This window comes from Diadema setosum, chromosome 8 (genome assembly GCF_964275005.1).
Source record: "Diadema setosum chromosome 8, eeDiaSeto1, whole genome shotgun sequence".
NCBI lineage: Eukaryota > Metazoa > Echinodermata > Echinoidea > Diadematoida > Diadematidae > Diadema > Diadema setosum.
This window is the reverse complement of record NC_092692.1, coordinates 1,991,373-2,015,219: the sequence shown is the minus strand read 5'-3', so window position 1 is coordinate 2,015,219 and position 23,847 is coordinate 1,991,373. Positions and strand designations below refer to the sequence as shown.

The following is a 23,847-nucleotide window of genomic DNA, read 5'->3' as shown; positions in this document are numbered from 1 at the left end:
CATTTATAACTTTAATGGCGTTTCATTATTTCTTAGAATAAAGGGACATTACAGACACACACAAACAAACATAAACTCTCTCCTGGTCTTTCTCTCATCTTTCATCGCCATTAGAAAAAAAAAAACTCATGCTAAAAACAACAACGTTCATTATAACTTAACCAGTTAAATGTTCACATCACACAATGGGAACACGGGCAGAATATAACGACTAAATTAGCACAGGCCATGACAGTACATAGGAAGACTTTTATTGTTCCATGATATGGTAACACTGAAATAATATGTTTCACTCCTTTAATTCCCACCAAACGTACAACGTACCATACTTTTTGATATTTTACCGGTATATCTATGTTTACATCTCTTTTCTTTTATTCACACTGCATGTATGTGCTATATATGATTCTGTTGGAGATGGAGAAAAACTTAAATTTTATATGCCCTGAGCGAAACAGGCTCTTGCGAAATCATTTTCACGTGAACAAGTAAATAATGCCATGAATACTGTTAAGACTAACTCGCACCACACATACACTGAGAACAAACGAAGAGACGTATTTCAAAGAGAGAGAGAGAGAGAGAGAGAGAGAGAGAAAGAGAGAGAGAGAAAAGAAATATCAAGCGAAAGAAACCCAACATCGCGTGTATCATAAACCAACCTGTTCTATTTCCAAGTATAAATGTCTTATGCAGCAGTGTTGAAAATAAGCGACTGTGCCCGTTTCAGCTACTTGTACTAATTGCAGTTATTTTCATCTATCATTCCTGAAAGACATCAAGTAGAATTAAATCTGGTTATAATCAAAGTTGAAATATACAAATGTACAAAAATAAAAAACAAAAACGCCTGAGCTTAACATCCATATCAATTCCAATATTTTCGTATCATTCCATAAAACATGGTAATCTTGACTTGTTTATAAATACAGAGCCTGGATATACATCGGAAGATTGCTTCATTCCTCTTTGCACATAGATTGGTGACTGTGTGAAAATTAGATTTACGTCAAACTTTTATTTATGCCAAACTGTGACATATCTGAAAAAAAGTCCATGAAAGTGAAAGTGTAAATTTTCTTCGGCATCCACTTACGTACAATGATAGCCACTTCTGCCATTTTGTCCGTACTAAATCGTTCATCTCACACCACTGATTGTGGTATACTGGTTCACTTTCCCTTATAAAACATACGACATGATACAGAAGTCAGACATGCACAACTCTAACTAAATTTCAAGAGTACTGGGCAAACAGTCGTGGCAAGAAAAATCACTGTTCATCTCGCGCAAGCCTGAAGTTGTCAGCTGCTGATATCCAAACGTTATGAAAAATATTAACATCATTTAAAATGAGACTTTCTCAAATGAATCACAGTGTATGTCTCAGGGTTCTTGTACGTCCTATGAATTAGTATACATGGTTTTAGAGGAAGACAATGATTTATGAAGCTACTCGATATTAAGTATCACTTTGGATCATGTCAACTTTTTCTTTTCTTTTTGATGATGGAAATAAATAAACTATTGAATTGAATTGAATTTAATAAGTACAGTTATGTCAATTTGAGGATCATTACAGATAAAATTGTAAAAGTCATTGCAAAAGTGTATTCATATACACTGATGTGAGGAAAAGTGGTTAGACAGTTAAGGATCCACGCGGGGAGCCTGACTCTGCCGGTATCGTGTCCACTTGTCTTGTCCAACCCTGCAGAAAAGTGAGACGAGCAACAGAAAGATAATTAAATTCCCTCTTCCATCTTTTTCATTTGGAACAAGTGAACTATTGCTACAGATTTCAGGGCTTGCGAACGATAGGTTGAAATAGGCACAAATATGACCCGAAATGATATTTTTTTTTTAAAGAAAATAAACAAACGAGTAAAAACACATGGAAAGTTTAATAAACCAACTTTGTCATATACCATCACAGATCGGATGCAGAGAAAAAACAAGAGAAAAGAGTTGCAATGTTACATGCAAGTATATAAAAAGAATATAAATAAGAATATAAAAAAAAGACTAGAAATGTCGCTTTGGCGACTGGTATGCCTCCGCCATAATGCATGATTTTCCCAATAGGTCTAGATAGTACATGTGGACAATGTGTGATTACATTTTCACAAAATTGGCAAAATATTGAAATGACAAGTTTGTCACAAATGTGTTGAATGTTCACCTTCCTTGACCTAGGTTTAATTGGATGAATAGGAGAGCATGTATCTAGGGATTTAAGGACTTTAACTCGACTTTGACCCATTCATACATTTAGGCATTGAGTAATTTTCAAGGTACAGGTGTGGAGAAAAAGTGCAATTTCTGAATTGAATAGTAAATTGTTATCATTTTCATCTGGCCCTTGACCCTAAAATTCATAAGATAATCACTTTCAGGTAGAACATGCATAATATGTACTAAGTTTCAAGATAACTTGAGCCACTTCCGAGATATGGAGGAAAAAGTTAGTTCAGCACTTTCACTTGATCTTTGACCTTTCGACCTTTGAGGCAAAAAAAAGAAGAAAAAAAAAACTTTCCAGAGAATTTCTATTAGGTTACACATGTATGCATACACCAAGTGTAAAAAAAATAACCCTGCTGGCATTGCATGATAGGAGGGAAAAAGTAAAATTTTGAAGTGTTGCACTTGACCTTTGACCCCTGACCTTTGACCCCATGAACCCTACATTCTCTAGATAATCACTTCCAGTCAGTATATGTATATACTATGTTCCATGAAGATACCTTGAACAATTTTCCAAGGTATGGAGAAAAAAAAGAAGTTTTAATATTTTTACTTGACCTTTTGACCTTTGACCTTTGACCTCATGACCCAAACTTTCACCAGAGAATCTTAATTGGGTAATACATGTATACACTAAGTTTCAAGAAAATATCTTCAGGCATTCAATAGATATGGTGGAAATAGTGAAATTTTATGTATTTGACCCTGACCTTTTGACCTTTGACCTTTGACCTCATGACCCAAACTTTCGACAGAGAATCTTAATTGGGTAATACATGTATACACTAAGTTTCAAGAAAATATCTTCAGGCATTTAATAGATATGGTGGAAATAGTGAAATTTTATGTATTTGACCTTGACCTTTTGACCTTTGACCTTGAGCATGTGCACCCAAAAGTTGATAGGCACAACTTCACCCCCTAATACACATACATGCCAAGTTTCATTAGGATACCTCAACAGGCTTTGATAGTTACCTTGTCCACAAAATTCATTACGGACGGACGGACGGACGGACGGACGGACGGACAACCCGAAAACATAATGCCTCCGGCACCACTTCGTGGCGGAGGCATAAAAATACAACAATAACCAGGTAAACGCTTCTAAAATAAAATCTTCTTTGAAGTTACAATGAAAAGATCAAAGCATGATGGGTCGTGCGTGCGCGTAACTACGCTCTTTGTTACGTCACTGACCAACCTGTGCAGCTAGGAGTACAGTAATACTTTTTATAAAAAGCCAAAAAGATTTGTGTATAAAAGCTTCCGTATTTGTTACTGTAGGAAATCAAATCTTGTGTTTCATCAAATTCTAAATGTCCTTCTTATTTCAGCCAAACTCCCTAACTTTACTGATTGCTGGTTGTTCTTGTTTATTTTTTTATTCATATATTGATTTATTTACCTATTCATTTATCTATTTATCTATTTATTTATTTAAGTGGAAATAAATGAAATGAAATGAAATGAAGAATAAACTCACAGCGTAGCTTTCTTGATTTCAGAGCAAGTGTTGACACTCTGCGTGTTGGTCCACGTGGTGTAAAGGACTTCCTCCCCGTCACACAGGTGGCACTGGCCCGTCCACGAGGTGGTCGATTCACCGTCGTCTCGACTGACCACGTAGCCAAAGGTAGGAAAGTGGCAGCTTGTGTCGGCGAACCCAACTAAGACGTCTGCCCCTGTGAGCCAAAAAAAGAATGCATTTTATTCGGTTTCGGTGTTAGACGAGTGTTTCACACAAATAAATCAAATTTAACACAAACACCCTTAACTTGGTACCTCAGTTTTATGGAACAGATTGTTATGGTTAAAATGAGTACAATGAATTCCAATTGCTGCCATGATAGGCCATGATTACAATAATAATAATAATAATAATAATAATAATAATAATAATAATAATAATAATAATAATAATAATAATAATAACAATAACAATGATAATAATGATAATAATAACCATAATAGCAATAGTAATAATAATAATGATATAAATAATAATCATTATTATAGTAATGATAATGATAATATCAATAATAATGATGATAATAATAAAAATAATAATAATAGTAAGGTCTTATTCATCCAGGCTAGCCTCTTCGGTGTTGTCATTGCTGTATCTGCCATTGTCATTATCCTAGCGTTGGCAGGTACCCATTTATACACCTGGGTCGAGAGGAACATGGAAGGTAAAAACATCTTGTCCAAGGACGTAAGCACCGGGTGGGAATCGAACTCGGATCCTCCTGGCAATTGGGAATCGGGAGTCTTTATATCCACTATGCCACAGCACCCCCACAACATTTTTTTTTTTCTTTTTGTTTCCACGTAATATTTACATCGGGTCTAGGAAAATTCAGGCGGACAATTATTTCTAACCTGAGTATCCAGTGATTAACTCCGCGTTGCTGTGGTGCATTCCAAGAAGCATCCCCGTGGAGGTTCGGCTGAGTGTGATTCGATCGTTACACTCGTTATACCATTCTCCATCCAGATCACAAAATCCAACTTGACGTTAAAAAAAAAAAAATGCATAGTAAGAAGTACAGTGTGGTTTAATGAATATATCTGTCAGAATGTCTACCCTTCACAGCACCTGAGAAAGATTTGGTAAGGTTACACTATATAAAGTAGGTGTGATAAGCAATTGCTTCAAGTTTCTTCACTGGTAGAAAGGCTTAAACAAATCAAGGTTGCTGTTCCTGTTCTCTGAATTCTACAAGCGCCACGTCCACTCTTATTCTGGACATTTTTGGAACAGTTAATAAGCCTATATCGCATGAATGAAATACTAAAATTTACGACATCTCAATAGATCACGTTGATCGGAGTCTTTCTTTTCAAAAGGGTACAGAGAAAGAGAAAACGACTTGATCTATTGCGTTATACCATGTATACGGGTCACGTCGCCTACACAAGAGACACATGATCAGACCTGAACGTGTAGTTTTCTACTACTGCTGAATAGTTCGACTTTCATAGCCAAACACTATTAAACGCATGTGTCCATGTGGAGTGATAAGCACTTGTGCCTACATAAGTTATCTAAGTCAGCTACTTTTGGCTTTGATCCTAAACACAACTGAAAACTATACACATGCGTGCTACTCTCTCTACTCATGTTCATCAGTCTGTTTATACCAAGGTTTCTCATTCCATACCCTCTTCGCAGTTCAGCCCTGTAAATCCTTCTAGACAATGGCACGAGTACATGTTTGGGCCGTCCATACATCTCCCTCCATTCTGGCATGGTAGACTGGAACATTCGTTGATATCTAAGACAGGATAAGAAAGGATTTGATTTGATTTGATTTGATTTGATTTGATTTGATTTGATATGATTTGGCTTGATTTGATTTGATTTGATTTGATTTGGTTTGATTCGACTTGATTTGATTTGATTTGATTTGCTTTGATTTGATTTGATTTGATTTTGATCTGATTTGGCCGTCTTATAATTTCAGCAATTTTTGTTACACGCACCCACGCAGACACGTATTTATATACAAATAATATTTTATACATATGTTTATGTACAGAGACATTTCATGGATTGTCAAACGTTTTGATTCTTGTAATGTAATCAAACCTTTGAATATATTTACAAGCTTTTGGGTTAATTAAAGCCTATAGAATCGTTGGAAAATGCTAAATCATGCTAAACTAAACGTCCGTTTGTGTGATAAATATTACTTAAACGCAAATAGAAACAGACCAGAAATGTTTGTAATTCATAAGTGAAAAAATTGTGGAGATGGAATTTCTCTTGGAATCCCGTTTTCTTTGCCCACTTTTTCACTTATGAATTGCATACATTTCTGGTCAGTTTCCCTTTGTTTCCGTTTATTCAAAAACTGAATCACTGCGGTGATCCTCGCATTTATCCCCAAGTAGATTTACATTCTTTTTATGTAACTTTAATGTATATGTGTGAGGTTGTTGGCGTATGTGCGTCACACACTATACATACAATAACTTCTGACCACACGAGCATTGAGAATTTTCTTTGACCAATACTGCAAAAGTAGAGCGTTCTGTTGCTCAGTCGGTAGAGCGACCGGCTAGGAATTCGGAGATCTCGGGTTCGAATCTCAGTGGAATTGTAATATATTTACTCAGTTTTTCTCTTATAAATTTGCATTGTTACTGAGTAAGAGAGAGAGACTTCAAAAGTAGTAAGAAGCCTCATATGATACACATGACTGCTATTCTTTTTCATCATCAGGCGTCGTGAGAAATTTGAATAGTCAGAAAAGAGCTGTAGAACATGTTTAAGATATAACAAAATTGAAAGGCACGAGTTAAGATGTTATGGTGACTCACCAATTTCACAGTTTTGACCAGTATATCCCGGAACGCAATAGCACCTATAGGTAGTTCCAACGTTTTGGCAAGTCCCGCCATACTGGCAAGGGTCACTTCGACAGGCGTTGAGACCTTTGAAGGCCGGATTAAACAAAGCAAAACAAAAAAATGTTGAAACTTTTCACGAGATGCTCAGTGTGTTGGTATTGATACCATCCTTGGCTGTAACGTTTGGTTTTTACACTAATAGAAGCATTATGATTAACAAAGGGTTACCAGAATGGCTAATCTAGTACGACTCGCAGTCAGAACCTACAGGAATGTTTCTTTGAAATATCACCCAGGAATGTCAAGAAACACAATGAAGAACATAATAAGAAATGGTGTTTAGTTTTTCTTCATTATATAAAGAGTTTTGCAAGAGATCTGACGCAGGATAAAAAAGTGCTGAAATATTTCATCAGTTTCATGTTAAGTGTCATGTGCTTACCAGGATGATAAGCCCAATAGTAACTTTCATACTTTCCAACAAGTCCAACAAATATTTTTATGGTTTTGTTCTTTTTTTTTTTACAGCAAAGAAACTGTTATTAATTTTGGAACTAAAAGTGTCTGAATAGCTGTGCTCAAATATAGTTCTTTTCAAATTTCCTGGTCAATTCTTCAAAAACAATTAACCGCATTGTTGTTACATCTCATCAATGTTTTGACTGGAGCGACGTCATTCTGTGGACGTACTTATTTCGCAGCGCGCACCCGTCCACTCGGCGGTGCACTGGCAGGTGAACATGTTGATGCCGTCCGTACAGTTTCCGTCATTGAGGCAGGGGTCGGAGGCACACTCGTTAATGTCTGGCGAAAGAAGGAAATTAGGAATAATCAAATATATTGCAATGTCAAATACCACATAAGCAATGCTGCACACTAGCACTGGTCCACTGGTCCGTGACCTGTAAAAATCACTGTCGGACCAGTAACTTTTTCTGGAATGGACCAGTAAAATATGGAAAAACTAGGTACCTACTGGTTGGACAGACCGCTCGGACCAGTAGAAAAAAAAAATGGGTAAGTGTGCAGCCCTGTTAAGTTGTTAGGGTAAAAAATTAATTCTTTATCCTTCATTGGTTTTCTAGTGCGATTATTTACATTATCATGAGTGATAGTTATCTTGTTCTGAGGGGGAAAAAGAAATGGAGTTTTCATTTTTTTTGTGTGTGTGTGTAGGCACAACGAAATCTGTAGTGCAGTTGACATTAAAAGAGCTTCGCCGTTCATCATTATGTCATGACACTCTTTTCGATCAATTCTTTGTTGCAGTCGAAATTCTGGTCCACGTTCGACTCATTTCAGGGTATTGCATAAGTGAGGACGCATGGCTCTGTATCAAATTGAAGCCTTAAATGTCAACTTCGTTTGATTAACAGCATCTAGGATTTGTTGTAACCTGCCAGCTGGCAAGAAAGATATAACATTTTCTATCCGTAAAATGCAGATTAGTCATTTCAATCAATTAAAAGTGTTCATAATGGAACTGTATCAGCTTAAGTGGACTCCCGTTACAACGAAGTCCTTGGGACATGCAGTTCTCTTTCGTTATATCGAAAGTTCGTTGTAACCAAACAAATAAACAATAAAAATACATGGATTGGATAAGGTTGCGGGATGAATTTTTACTTTGTTGTAACCAAAATTTCGTCATAACCGTGTTCTTATAAGTGCACTCTATATAATTATGTAAGACTTGATTTATTTTAATTCATTCTATATGCACCTGACCATGCAAGTTATCACAAAGAACAGAAACTCGGACATCCACATTACGGGAAGAAACCAATTAACTTCTTTGCTTGTTCCACCCCAACACACGCAGGCACGCGTGCGCGCGCTCCCATTCCATGGGTTTGGATTTGGTTTGGATACACTGGGTGATTTCAAGTTCGGTGCTAGTGCTAGTGCTAGAGCTAGTGCTAGATCCCAAAATAACAGCCTTAAATCTAGCTCCAACACCGACGGTCAGATTAAGGGCGATACCGATCAACATTATCGATCTCCAGTGCATGGTGTTGGAATCACAGCACCGCGAGCTCCGCGGGAAAATAGCGCGACGAAAAAAAAGTGATGGCGCATAGTTAAAGTTAACATATTAAAAAGATGTATCCATCATGACTGCTTAGATTTAGATACATAACTGATTAAAATGCCACAAATTTTATCATTTCTTTAATATACAATTATGTTAATTTTGCTCTTAGGCTAAGATACATATATCCATGTCGAGAGTGTTCTTTTACGTGGGCGAGCATTGCATTAGCGTAGACTTTGCACGTAAAACGAATATCTACTTATGGACCTGAATGTGGATTTCGCATAACAACGCTAACATGAGCCGCGAACTTGAAATGACGAAAATTATCATCTCTGGGCTCGTGTTAGTCAATGGCGAAAAAGCAGGTAAATCGCTAACACAAATGGCGGAGCTCAGTTCAGCTGACGACTTTTAACACCTAGCCCAGCATCCAGCACCAGCAACCGGAAATACGTCATAATTTTCAGGTCAACTCCCCACACCGACGTGATTTCATGTTCGGTTTATTCGCCGGTGCTAGTGCCGAGAAAGCACTAGCACTAGCACCGAACTTGAAATCACCCACTGAACTGAGTTCAGTGGTTGGATGCCATGTGAAGGCATCGAAATGCACTGATTATGTACTTACCGATTTCGCATTGATCACCCTCAAAACCGGGGGCGCAATCGCACGTGTAGCTATTAATGCCATCATTACACGTGGCACCATTCTGACACGGATCGCTCTCGCAGTCATCAACATCTGTGCAGATCATAGAAACGAAGTTTCATGAGACTGATTTACTGCTCCTGGGCACTGTTTTCACAAAGCTGTTACGCACGACTTTACGAACGACTTAAATATGGCAAGCCAAGTGGGTTTCCTCATATACATTGTTAATTTCAATAGCTAAAGTTGAAATTTGCAGCTGACAATGATTTTTCTACATATTAACACACGTTTTAAGTTGAAAGTGTATTTTTGCCCCAATGTAAATGAAATTTTGACAAACTGTGGTACTCTGTTAAAGGAAAAACAATGGGTACACAGTTTGGCGCTTGATATTTCAGTCGTTTGTAATGTCATGCGTAACATTACGAACAGCTTTATGAAACAGGGTCCTGGAGTCACAGCAACATGACATTACCATGAGCATCAAAACAAGTGACTATTAACTATAGATTTATTTTCTATTAAGTATTCACTATGTCGTGAATGGCGATACAGACTTGTATTTTAATTTCATTTCATATCATTATACTAAATAAGTGTATCTCATGCCATCTTCCTAGTCCAATTGTATAGCATTGTACAGTACAATTTACAATCAGTTTTACATTGTTGTATATATTTCTCCCTATAGTTAATACTCCACAATGCGTCGGAACAATTCATTTATGACATATTGTCAAAGTTTGTTATACATTGTATTGAAAACGAAATGCAGAAAAAATGAACTGAATTAAATCAAAACAGTTGGCACATCTTGTTTAGAATTGGCGATGGTAGGCTATAGTTCATCAATTTTTTTCGAGAAATAATGGAATACAGACACAGTAGGCCTTTGAGCTTTCACAAACCAGGCCATGAAACATCCCTCAATAAACGTCATTTCTACGTAAGTCAGGAAAAGTTGTTTCAAGACACTCATTATGAAATCATCCCACGAGTCCTGTATTTTTTTTATTAGTCTTATGCCTTAGGTTTAACAAAAGAACATAATGATCTCTGATGTTTCACAGATCATGCGAACATATCGCTGTTTCAAAATTAAAGACCTTAAAATTCATGTCACAGAGATATGGATTTAACTCTTAGTTTGCTTTCTACTTAGATTTGAGATTAAATCATTCAGATCTACCTGCGAGATGTCTTCGACATCACTTACTGAATTCACAAAATGTTCCACTAAATCCGGGTGCGCAAGAGCACACAAAGGAGTTGATTATGAGTTCCACACAGACCCCGCCATTTTGGCACACGACACTTGCGCATTCGTTAATGTCTGGAAACCAAACACAAAGACAAAACATTAGACATGATCAAAAATGCATGTACCACATAGAAAATTTCATATCGTGTAACTTAGAGTTAGGCACCGTGCGTTTCGTTTACTTTACTTCCTCTATGTAATAAACCTCACATGATGTAACCTCATGTATTTTGTTTATCTACTATTATTTTCCTTTTTTTTATTTTATTTTAGTTACGTAGGTCAACGTCTCTTTATCAATATGGCTAGGTGTAGGCATCAGGTAATAACAATAAACGATATTTGTACAGCGCATATCACAAAAATAATAGATCATTGTTTCCATGCACATCGGATAAAGGAAAACCAAGAAATAAAGGGAAAACACATAAGAGAGAGAAGAGGGAATAAGACAAGATGAAAAGCGACCAAACTTCGACATACAGCATAAAGCCTATTGACAGGTGAAAGAGATGATTAAAATCTTGAAGTCAATTTGATGGCAGCCAATGCAATTGCCTTTTACTCCTTTGAGATCTTCGTAGAAAGTCCAGATACAAATGAAATGACGGTCCAAAATTATTCTCGTGCGTCAAAAGAATGGAAAGATGTCGAAACAAAAATTCGTAAAGTTTTCGGACAGCATAAAAATTCATGTCAATCAGTCAGCGTCATGTGAATCTGTTCACATATCTGGCACAAACACGGTAATCCCAGGTAAGAAGGGGAAATATTTTCACTTCCAGCAAATGCCCGTGTTTTCTAACTTACTTTACACAACATTTTCCGTCTACGCTGACATCCCAACATCCTTAATAACCTTTGTCAAATATTCGCTACACGCAAACTTATCTTACCTATTTCACAGTTATCGCCGGTGTATCCCGGAATACAGGTACAGGTGTAGCCGTTTACTAAGTCATTGCAGGTGCCGCCATTTTGACACGGGTCGGGGAGACACTCATCAATATCTGCCATAAAATACAATATTTAGGAACACTTTATTATCGGCCTTCGTTACATTATTCACTTTCCATGACAGATTTGTTAGAAGGTGTCACCTGTGTCTTGAATGATATCAATGACCGACTTAAAATCGATCGCATGAACAGATCTTGTGTAAAGATTTCACTAGAAAATGAACAATTTTGAAATGTTTTTTTTTTTTTGTCCTTTATTCTCACATTTGGAACATTTCTTATACAGTGTGTTCATCTTTTATTAACTTTGGAAGAGCGTGACACTTAACGCTTTCACGACTTGCCAGTTGAAATGATTGTCTGTGATTCGTTATACTTAACGCTGTGCGTAGTCTGTAAATGCCTTTTAGGAAATCGTAATTACTAGTAATAAGATTGATGCCCGTATATCCGGAAGAACATAAGCAGACATAGCGATTAACTTTCATTATAGTCAGTACGGTCCCTACATATGCAATAAATTGAAGGATTTCTGATCTTGCATTGATGTCTCGTTGAGGGGCAAGGGAAGGGAGAAACTTACGTAAACTTATGCTCGATCATCTGTCCATGCAAGGATGTAAATATTTCCCAAATTCTTTAAAGAGCAGTAGTTACTTTTTGGGGATAGGAAGAAGTTATGTTTGTATATAAGCATCATCATCATGAGATGAAAGCAACGAATACTATATACCCATACACCCATTCAACATAATTTTCATACTTTTCGCATGACAAAAGAGCACATGACTTGCCTATTTCAGAAGGCAGTGGGAATGATATCACCCTTTTTCATGAATTAGTAACAAGTGGGGGGAATGTGTGGAAAAATGTTAAATTGTCTATATATTTCTTTATATCCCACAATTCTGCGTATTTGTGACAGCGCACATTATAGTTGCGTTCTTATCAAGTAATCAGTGGTAACGGCAGCACTACAATCCAACAATTCATAGGTTTTGGAAAGATTGTCAGATTTTCCTCAAACTTTCATTTATGTTTTCCACTAATATTGCTGCATTCATTCATGAAGGTGAACCTGTCCTTTAACAACACTGAAACAGCGTCTAACCGTTCTGACAGAGGGGTCCATCGTATCCCGGAAGGCATTCACAAGAGTACGCATTAATCTCATCCATACAGGTGGCTCCGTTCATACACGGGGAACTGCTGCATTCGTCAATATCTGAATGAAAACGCCACGTCAAAGCAGCAAGAATTGACCGAATATTAAAACTGAAATACACATACATGAATAGTTTCTGCATACGCATCTTAATCATGAAAGTCGGCAAGTATCGCTGATCCTTGCCCAGTAAAGCAACAACAAATGCATGCAATTTTATTCGTAGTTATATATTTACGTTCAAAAGTCAAAGGATGTTGATTGCCTTGCATGGTTCTACGCGAGTCATATCATCACTAAGGTCTTTATCTCCGCCAACTAGGAAATCATAACTAACAATTAATTATCGTTGATTAACAATGCCGGGAGAAAACAAGTTGTACATCATTGTAGCTAATTGACAAATTTCCCCTCATCGAGTAGATAAATACCGATAATTCAGTGTTTTAGTAGTAGCCATGATAAAAAATAAAACATGGGCAAGCAACGATCTCCTAACTTCTAGATAAGTGTCTACATCAACAAGACTACAGAGCTATCTCCCGACAATCTGTGATAGTTCTTCGTTGACGAAATGTTCATTTCGTTTACGAAATGACCATGTCGTGGACGAAATGACTGATTGATGAAATAGGCCATGCGCTTCAAACAAATTCTACATTGTTTAAACCATGGTTTAAATTGTACCTCCTTTGTAAATTCGGGCATATGAGTTTAAACTTGAGATTAACATTTTCAGATCTATCAATGAGGTGTCTCTGACATCACTTACTCATTTCGCAGTAAGTCCCTGTGAATCCGGGCTCACACACACACTCAAATCTGTTTATGCCGTCCACACAAGTCCCTCCGTTTTGGCATGTTACACCTGAGCATTCGTTGATATCTGGATACCAATGATAAAGAATAAAACATGAGACTGGTTCTAGAATGCATGTGCCAAACACACAAAAGAGTTCAGGTCAAGCGAATATGCATTAATTTCGAAACGTGCAACATTTTTTTCCAGATCCCTGTGTGCCTAAGTACATGGTTTAAAAAGAAAATACTTCTCATCATCATGTAACAGCACATGTTAAATATACAAATCTTGCAATTCAATACCCTTATCCTTTCAATGTGGCAAGACGTAGGCAGATCAGATGGGTATACATTCACTGTTCAGATCTTGGTAACAAACTTAAAGCTGATTGCAATTGCGTTTAAAATTTACTCTTCTAAAAGAATTGCCAAACCGAAATTTCAAGAAATTTTCTGACATTGATCTATATGTCGAGACATTCGCCAAATGCGTAGATGTTCATTCAGATGTAAATGTCGACAGCGTATGTCAAATATTGGTCTGAGTGGCAGATGCAAAGAAATAACAAAGATAGCTGTATAAAAATGTCCTATAGAAAAACGGAAGCAGCTTCGGAGATAAACGTACTCATATCACAGTCATAGCCCGTATACCCTGCGACGCATGTACATGTGTACATATTCACGAGGTCGCTGCACGTGGCACCATTCTGACACGGGGAAGACGTGCATTCATTGATATCTAGCACACAGTGAAAACAGGAACCAAAATAAAGATGTCAACTTTAATAGAAGTAAGGAAATATTTTGAAATACCTTCTGTGTTTTCACCAAATTTCTATTCCTAGAAGCCACTCATGAAATGTAGGTTATAAGCACTAATGGCATCGATTCACAATTTTCAAGTTTTCCCGTCTTTACAAGGAGAGGTAGAAACAATGTATTGGTTGATGATTTAGCTGATAAATCCTTCCCCAGTTCCAATCTCTGTTCTTGTTGTCAGTTTATTGTAATATAGGAAAGATTCATTAAACGCGTTTCTGTTGTATGTGCACCACGGTAGTTATCGGTCAACAAAAAGATAATAAGTTTGTTTGCGAAGCCTTTTTATTCAGGCTGCAATTTTAACAAACCTCTCAGATTATGTAAGTTTACTGTATTTTTTAGTAGAATTGAAAAAGAAACAAAACCACACTTAAAACATATTTCATTCCCAAGGGCCTATTTAAACAGATTCAAGTTTCTCTACCATGAGATTCCGAAGTAAGCTTAGTACTGTATCCATCACATGATATTTCGTTCGAAATTACAAAGGAGATTCTTTTTTTCTTCTGGTAAACATTTCTACATGAGAAGCTTCGCTTTAAAATCGGTAACGTATACTGTAATTTATCAATGTTGTATTTTTATTGTTCATTTCCAAATCTGATGTTGAGAGATATATAGTAAAGTAGATCTGCAGACATTGGATTTCCTTCTCTTACCGATCTGACATTCTGTATCTGTGTATCCCGCAGGACAGTTACAAGAATAGCCGTTTACTTCATCGTTGCAAGTACCTCCATTCTGGCATGGAGAGCTTGCGCATTCATTTATGTCTGAAGGTGACAGAGACGGAAAAAATGACAACACCCTAAATGTACTTCGTTTTTGTTTAGATTAGACTCTGCATCGCAAAACTACTAAAAAGTCGCCGCTCATAAACTTTTAGTTGAAGGCAAATTTCAAATAAAGAACTCTAAGATTTATAAAAAAAAAAAAATGATGTATAGCTCATTATACACGGACTTTCCTAACCCATCTAAATAATGGAAAGTGGAAATTCTGTCAAAGTGTTTCAAGAGAAGGGGCTTTCAAGTTGAATGTCTATGCAAGCACTTAATTCTTATCAGGCCTTGCTTTTTCCAATGAATGAGACAAAAAAGGATGATGTAAAACTTCTAGTCATCACTATAAAGGGATTATCAGATTAAGATGGAGTGACATACACTTCACAAGTACATTCTGCGCAAGACTTCTATTGATTCCCATTTCCCAGTTTCTGGTCCCAACCTTTACCAAAAAGTAGAAGAAGAATGGCTCTTTCGAAAGGATGCTAAAAATTAAGGATTGACAACATCGACCCATTTCACTTATGTCATGTCCGCCTACAAAAGCAGGTCGTGAGCCCTTTTCTCCGACGGCCACAAATATATGCTTCTAAGAAGACTCGAGGTTGGAAGGGCATATCAGAAATTTCGCATTTTTAATAGATATGAGCCCTAATCTCCATCGTTGATTGAAATCATCCAGTAGTTTTACGACTTCTTGTGTTTACTACAAACTGATTTTCACATTATGTCTCAACACCAAATCAAGCAGAGATTTTTTTTTTCTATTTCATAGCAAATGAAATTATTTTTACATAAGAGCTTTTAGCTTTGCAGTCTGCCATGTACACTGTCATTAATGTGCATGGTTCTTTGCAAATTAATACAATAGAGAGATAGATTGTGAAGTACATTGTTTTGTACGGTAAAGGCTTTTCTTCTCTTACCGGTTTGACATTCTACACCTGTGTACCCCGCTGGACAGTCGCAAGAATAGCCGTTTACTTCATCGTTGCATGTACCTCCATTCTGGCATGGAGAGCTTGCGCATTCATTTATGTCTGAATGTGAAAGAGACAGAGAAACAGAAAAACAACAATCGACTAAGTTCGTTTTTATTTTGTTTTCATTTCAGAACAGTTTTATGATAATTCGGTCTCGGTTTCGGTCCGTGCTGCATGTTAAATCATGCAGCTAATACAAATCTCTTGAAGAGTACATAACCAACAGCTTTCCTCGACCAGTTCCTAGTCGTAATATCACAACAATGTAACTTGTTGAAGTAACGTGACCATTGCTCTAGAGTAAAAAGTTCGAGTCATACAAGAGTGTTAAGCAATTGAGAACATTGTTCTTATGCGAGAATGTACCCTTGTCCATCACTTGAATTAAATCCGTCAGTTAGTTTCGGGCTTATTTTATTTTCAATGAATTTCTGACCAAATTACAACAAAGATTCTTATCTTGTTCTTGTCATCTCAAATGTTTTCTACACGAAAACGTCTAGCTTTGAAATCCAAAACGATCTACTGCTGTTCCATGCCATTATCTATGTGTATTGGGTTTTTTTTTTTTTTATTCTTCAAAATCAGTACATAGAGAGGTAGATTGCAGGGTACAGTACATTATTTTGAGCGACATCGGTTTTCCTTGTCTTACCAGTCTGACATTCTGCATCTGTGTACCCCGCAGGACAGTCACAAGAATAGCCGTTTACTTCATCGTTGCATGTACCTCCATTCTGGCATGGAGAGCTCGCGCATTCATTTATGTCTGAATGTGACAGAGACAGAGAAACAGGTAACACTAATCGATTAACTCCGTATTTTATTTTTGTCTTTCTTAAGATTAGACTCTGCATCATTAAAGACACCAAAAAGTTGCCACACGTGCATTTTTAGTTAAAGGCGGATTTTGACAGAAAAGAATCAGAGCCTTAAATGAAGTACAACTCATTACACGTTCAAGTTCAAGTTCAACTTTATTTTCATTTCCATTAAATAAACAGGAGAAATTATATTCAATGCATAAACAAAACAAATTTGTAGTAAATTCGATAAGCGTATACATCAACAAGATACATGTGATGATGAGTAACGACATAATTGCATTTATAAGGTAAATACATATGCATATGCACGTGGACTTTCCCAACCTATCCCCAAAATCGAAAGTGCATAGAGAAAAGATGCTTTGAATTTATCGAGCCTTGCTTTTTTCATAACATTATTTCTTCTTTTTTTTTTATTGCCAGCGAATATTAAATTGAGATTGAAAGTTGGGTTTTGACTTTTCTTCAATTTATCTCCCTCTCACAAATGAAATTTGTGAGATCGCAACTGCTGATCTGTAATTCACAAACATGTCGGCTGAAATCTGCCATGTGTACTGCTGATTCATCCCTTGATTAATGCGTATGGCTTTCTGCAAATTTGCATATTATGGAGAGATAGATTGTGAAGTACATTGTTTTGTACGGTAAAGGCTTTTCTTCTCTTACCGGTTTGACATTCTGCATCTGTGTACCCCGCTGGACAGTCGCAAGAATAGCCGTTTACTTCATCGTTGCATGTACCTCCATTCTGGCACGGAGAGCTTGCGCATTCATTTATGTCTTGATATGAAAGAAACAGAGAAACAGGAAAAATAGGATTTATCCCTACTCATTTTAAGTGATGCTACGAGAAAATAATTGTGTTCTAAGTCTGTATTGTGTATTTATTTATCTATTATTAGGTGATCCGAGTATCCTCTCGGATCACCTTCTGTATCTGTACTGATTCTTTAATCTTCTTCTTTATTAGGTGATCCGAGTATCCTCTCGGATCACCTTCTGTATCTGTACTGATTCTTTATTCTTCTTCTTTATTTCTTTATTTCTCCCCAAAAGTTGTGCAGAGGTTAGCTCAGAAAGTCCTCTGCCTATCAATTTCAAAATTATACCATATATGCATCATGTCCTAAAGACAACAAATCTAATGCATCATTGTGATCAGTTGACCGTGACGTCACTATGACGTCATTATATGAAAACACATTCTCAATCATATCTCATTAATGGAATAGAATTTTTCAATGAAATTTACGTCACATATATTTCAAATTATGCGCATTCTACTCATGTTCTCAAAATTCAATTTTCTCTTAAAACGTGCGCGTACGCGCGCGTTGAAATATTTGTATGCTCCAATCGAGCTCAAATTTTTTTTGCACACGTTTCAGACCATTTGGAACATTTTTTGAAAAATTAAAAAAATTGGACGGACGCGTACGCGCGCGCGCATATACGCACGCACAGCTCATATGCAATTGAAATTTCCAGTTTTTTCACTTTGATCCGATGTCTGAAATGTAAAGGAATATTTATACCAAGTTTCAAGTCAATCCGACTCAATATGACGTCATACGGGCCTGTCAAAGTTGAAATTCCGCGCGCGCGTCAATGGCGATATACAGTGCAACTATGCCAAAAAACTGCCAATTTTAAATCTGATTTTACTCGTCAGGATGGACGGTGACCCCCCCATTTTCTGTACATATTTTGAAAGCTGATGAGTTGTACATGTCATTTCATGGGGTGGCAATACTGACAAAATGATTAAAAGATATCAAATTTCTTAATAAAGTAAAAAAAGTAAATTTTCAAAATGACGTCATCAAATTTCAAGTTTATTCGAGCGCATCTCACTAGTCCTTTGTCAATTTTCACCCAGATTTCAGTATGATGTAGCTTATTTAATGTTCTTTTAAACATAAAATTACAACATTTTGATTGGATGACGGTATCACCTCGTAAAAATGGATTGAAAGTAATCTTGTCAAATTTGACCAGTTTACGTGTTATCTCTATGGGAGTGCAGTTTTTCTGGAAATGAAAATTGACATGACTATCTTTATCGAGCACTAGCTCACTTACCCTTCGGTAAATTTCTCCCAGATTTTAATATGTTGTAGCTGAGACTTTACGCTACCGTAAGTGTGCCCTTTGTTTTTTCATATGATGTCGGGATCACGTCAAAAATTTTGGTTGAAATTCAGGCTTATCTTCGATGTATTGAGATATTTCTTTCTTTCTGCAACTTTCTTTGCAATAACTCAAGAAAAACGGCCTTTATCACTTCCATATTTTGCACATGTTTAGTTCATGTCACGTAAATCATTTCATAAAATAACAACTACTTGATCGGACACCATCTTGGGTATGTAAATTAGGGTCAAAGGTCATAAGTGTTTCATCCTGTATCTTAGTGAATACATGTCCTATCTTTCCCATATTTTGCACACGCAAAGACCATGTTACAAGGATCATTTCACAAGGTAACTACTTTTTACTCAGATGCCATCTTGTCTGTGCAAATTGAGGTCAAAGGTCATATGTACTTCTTTTTGTATCTTCGTTATGACGTGTTATCTCTACGGGAGGGAATTTTTTTAAATGTGAAAATTGACGTGATTGTCTTTATCGAGCACTAGCTCACTTACCCTTCGGTGAATTTCTCCCAGATTTTAATATGTGGTAGCTGAGACTTTGCGCTATCGTTCAGTTGACCTTCGTTTCTTCATACGATGTCGAGATTACGATAAAAAACTTGCTTGAAATTAAAGCTTATCTTCTATGTATTGAGATATTTCTTCTTTCTGCAACTTTCTTTGCAATAACTCAAGAAAAACATGCCCTATCACCCCCATATTTTGCACATGTTTAGTTCATGTCACGTACATTATTTCATAAAATAACAACTACTAGATCGGACAACATCTTGGGTATGTAAATTAGGGTCAAAGGTCATAAATGTTTCATCTTGTATCTTGGTGAATACCTGTCCTATCTTTCCCATATTTTTCACACGTACAGACGATATCGCGAGAATCATTTCACAAAATAACCACTATTTCATCAGATGCAATCTTGGGAGTGCAAAGGTGGGTCAAAGGTCATATGTGCTTGTTGCTGTGTCTTCCTTATAGTGTATACAGAATTTGGTACCTAACATGGCAGATATGACTCCCTTTGCTAAATGAGAATGCAAACATCACACGGCCAATGTCTCTAAACACAGATGAAACTTGTATGGTCATGCCTACTGCGATCAGGACTCGAATCATTGATTAAAAAAAAATCGGATCACCTTAATTTGTCAGTGATGACAAATTACAATCTCTAGTTTGTTTCTTTATTTCTCCTCAAAAGTTGTGCAGAGGTTAGCTCAGAAAGTCCTCTGCCTATCAATTTCAAAATCATACCATGTATGTATCATGCCACAAAGATGACTGATCTAATGTATCATAGTGATCAGTCGACCGTGACGTCACGATGACGTCATTATATGAAAACACATTTTCATTCATATCTCATTAATGGAATAGAAATTTTCAATGAAATTTACGTCACATATATTTCAAGTCAAGCGCATTCTACTCATATTATCAAAATTCATATTTATTATTAAAACGTGCGCGTACGCGCGCGTTGAAATATTTGTATGCTCCAATCGAGCTCAAAATCTTTTTGCACACGTTTCAGACCATTTGGAGCATTTTTTGAAAAATTGAAAAAATCGGACGGACGCGTACGCGCGCGCATATACGCACGCACAGCTCATATGCAATGAAAATTTCCCGTTTTTTCACTTTGATCGCATGTCTGAAATGTCAAGGAATATTTCTACCAAGTTTCAAGTCAATCCCACTCAAAATGACGTCATACGGGTCCGTCAAAGTTGAAATTCCGCGCGCGCGTCAATGGCGATATACAGCGCAACAATGCCAAAAAACTTCCAATTTTAAATCCGATTTTACTCGTCAGGATGGACGGTGACCCCCCATTTTCTTTACATATTCTGAAAGCTGATGAGTTGTACATGTCATTTCATGGGTTGGCAATGCTGAAGAAATGATTAAAAGGTATCAAATTTCTTAATAAAGTAAAAAAAGTAAATTTTCAAAATGACGTCATCAAATTTCAAGTTCATTCAAGCATATCTCACTTATTCTTTAGTTGATTTTCGTCCAAATTTCAATATGTTGTAGCTTATTAAATGGTCTTTCAGATATATAATTACAACAATTTGATTGGATGACGGCATCACCTCGTAAAAAGGGATTAAATGTAACATTGTTAAATTTGACCAGTTTACGTGTTATCTCTATGGGAGTGCAGTTTTTCTGGAAATGAAAACTGACATGACTATCTTTATCGAGCACTAGCTCACTTATGCTTCGGTGAATTTCTCCCATATTTTAGTATGTTGTAGCTGAGACTTTGGGCTATCGTTAGTGTGCCCTTCGTTTTTTCATACGGAGTCGGCATCATGCCCAAAAACCTGGTTGAAATTAAAGCTTATCTTCCATTTTTTTTTCATATTCCTTTCTTTCTGCAACTTTCTTTGCAATAACTCAAGAAAAACAAGCTCTATCAGCCCAATATTTTGCACATGTTTAGTTTATGTCACGTACATTATTTCATAAAATAACAACTACTTGATCGGGCACCTTCTTGGGTATGTAAATTAGGGTCAAAGGTCAAAAATGTTTCATCCTGTATCTTGGTGAATACATGTCTTATCTTTCCCATATTTTGCATACGTAAAGACCATGTTACAAGAATCATTTCACAAAATAACCACTTTTTGCTCAGACGCCATCTTGTCTGTGCAAAGTAGGGTCAAAGGTCATATGTACTTCTTTCTTTATCTTCATTATGACGTGTTATCTCTATGGGAGGGAATTTTTCTAGATGTGAAAATTGACATGATTGTCTTTATCTACGACTAGTTCACTTACCCTTCGGTGAATTTCTTCCAGATTTTAGTATGTTGTAGCCAATTTAATACTCTTTAAGTTCTATTCCATCAAAGATTTAATCGGATGATGTCTTCACCTCGTGAAAATGGATAAAATGTAACCTTGTCAAATTTAACCAGTTTACGTGTTATCTCTATGGGAGGGAATTTTTCTGGAAATGAAAATTGACATGGCGGTCTTTATCGAGCACTAGTTCACTTACTCTTCGGTGAATTTCTCCCAGATTTTAATATGTTGTAGCTGAGACTATGGGCTATCGTCACTGTTACTCTCCAATTTTTCATACGACGCCGAGATCACGTCAAAAAACTTGGTTGAAATCAAACTTATCTTCGATGTATTGAGATATTTCTTTCTTTCTGCAACTTTCTTTGCAATAACTCGAGAAAAACAGCCCCTTTCATCCCCATATTTTGCACATGTTTAGTTCATGTCACGTACATTATTTCATAAAATAACAACTACTTGATCAGACACCATCTTGGGTATGTAAATTAGGGTCAAAGGTCATAAATGTTTCAACCTGTATCTTGGTGAATACATGTCCTATCTTTCCCATATTTTGCACACGTAAAGACCATGTTACAAGAATCATTTCACAAAATAACCACTTTTTGCTCAGATGCCATCTTGGCTGTGCAAAGTTGGGTCAATGGTCAAAATACTTCATTCTGTATCTTCGTTATAGTGTATACAGAATTTGGTACCAAAGATGGCAGACCTGACTCTCTTTTCTAAATGAGAATCCAAACATCACACGGCCAATGTCTCTAAACACAGATGAAACGTATATGGTCATGTCTATTGCGATCAGGACTCGAATCATTGATTAAAAAAAAAATCGGATCACCTAATTTGTCAGTCTTGACAAATTCCAAGTCTAGTTTATTTATTTATTTACTTACTTATCTATCTATTTATCTATTTATTTATGAATTTGTTCATTTACTTATTTATTCATTCATTTATTTACGTATTTATTTATTCATCTATTTATCTATCTATTTATTTATTTATTTATTTATTTATTCATTCATTTACTTATTTCGTTTCATTTATACAGTGTTCTCCCGTCAGTAATCAACAACTGTTTTCATTAGGACCTAGTAAGCAAATACATATTGACATACATGATAACAATCATAACAAATAAATGGCAAGCACATACTTGAGTTTTCTTGATCGCAAGAATTCTCTTGAAAGCGGCAAGAACATGCTTGCCAAAACGTCGGGACTGGGTAGGCCCCTTTTTAGGGACACATATAAACCCAGGAAAGAATACGTGATCCACCGTCAAGCTTCTACCACCTAAAATATAATGATTATGCAAGAGCGTTTCACAATCTATATAGTAAATTTCTAAATATCACATCACCAAAACTCATCACAAAGAAACGAAAAAAATAGGAGCAAATTTGAAACAAGAAAATATCAGAATGATTCTTGGTAGATGTATATCAAATCTGTTTCATCTTCTTGCGCTGTGGTGGCAGAAAATTATGACTTGAGTTTCAGAGCCTGTATCATCATGTTGATTTGGTTACCAGAACTTACCGATTTCACAGTGACGGCCTTCGAAACCATCCGCACATTGGCATGTATATCCGTTGACGATGTCAGTACACGTTGCACCATTGCGACAGGGGGCGCTAGAACACTCATTCACATCTTGGACGAAACATGGGAGGAACAGACGGACACGAATACGAAAATACCAGGCGCATTGGTACATTTCTCCGTCTATCCTATGCAAGTTTACTACTTATCGAAAAACAATAGGCTAAGTATTCAATGCAATCATAATTAACTAGTGAGACAATAATTCTATGGAATTCCGGGCTATACTGATTGTGACTGGCTAAGTTTGAAAGGGCGAGAAATTTCCATAGCTTTCATTGAAGCTTTGCTTCGTATGTTTTCGTGTCAATGTCGAAATGTAGGACTGATTCAGAAAACACATAAATATCTTTAC

At 36.5% G+C, this 23,847-nt stretch overlaps 1 protein-coding gene across 1 annotated transcript in view; it reads right to left on the bottom strand.

Annotated features, from left to right (window-relative positions):
- Window positions 1-1,650: 1,650 nt before the first annotated feature.
- The window catches only part of LOC140231699 (uncharacterized), a 56,241-nt gene continuing 34,044 nt past the window's right edge, over window positions 1,651-23,847 (bottom strand). Inside the window, exons 15-29 of the mRNA XM_072311853.1 lie at window positions 23,430-23,543; window positions 17,572-17,685; window positions 16,731-16,844; window positions 16,019-16,132; window positions 14,967-15,080; window positions 14,111-14,224; window positions 12,628-12,741; window positions 11,454-11,567; window positions 9,273-9,386; window positions 7,297-7,410; window positions 6,577-6,690; window positions 5,415-5,528; window positions 4,633-4,761; window positions 3,734-3,932; window positions 1,651-1,711 (exon numbers count right to left, since the gene is read on the bottom strand). Of these exons, the coding sequence (XP_072167954.1) occupies window positions 1,651-1,711; window positions 3,734-3,932; window positions 4,633-4,761; window positions 5,415-5,528; window positions 6,577-6,690; window positions 7,297-7,410; window positions 9,273-9,386; window positions 11,454-11,567; window positions 12,628-12,741; window positions 14,111-14,224; window positions 14,967-15,080; window positions 16,019-16,132; window positions 16,731-16,844; window positions 17,572-17,685; window positions 23,430-23,543 (1,757 nt within the window). The remainder of the gene's footprint in view (window positions 1,712-3,733; window positions 3,933-4,632; window positions 4,762-5,414; window positions 5,529-6,576; window positions 6,691-7,296; window positions 7,411-9,272; window positions 9,387-11,453; window positions 11,568-12,627; window positions 12,742-14,110; window positions 14,225-14,966; window positions 15,081-16,018; window positions 16,133-16,730; window positions 16,845-17,571; window positions 17,686-23,429; window positions 23,544-23,847) is intronic.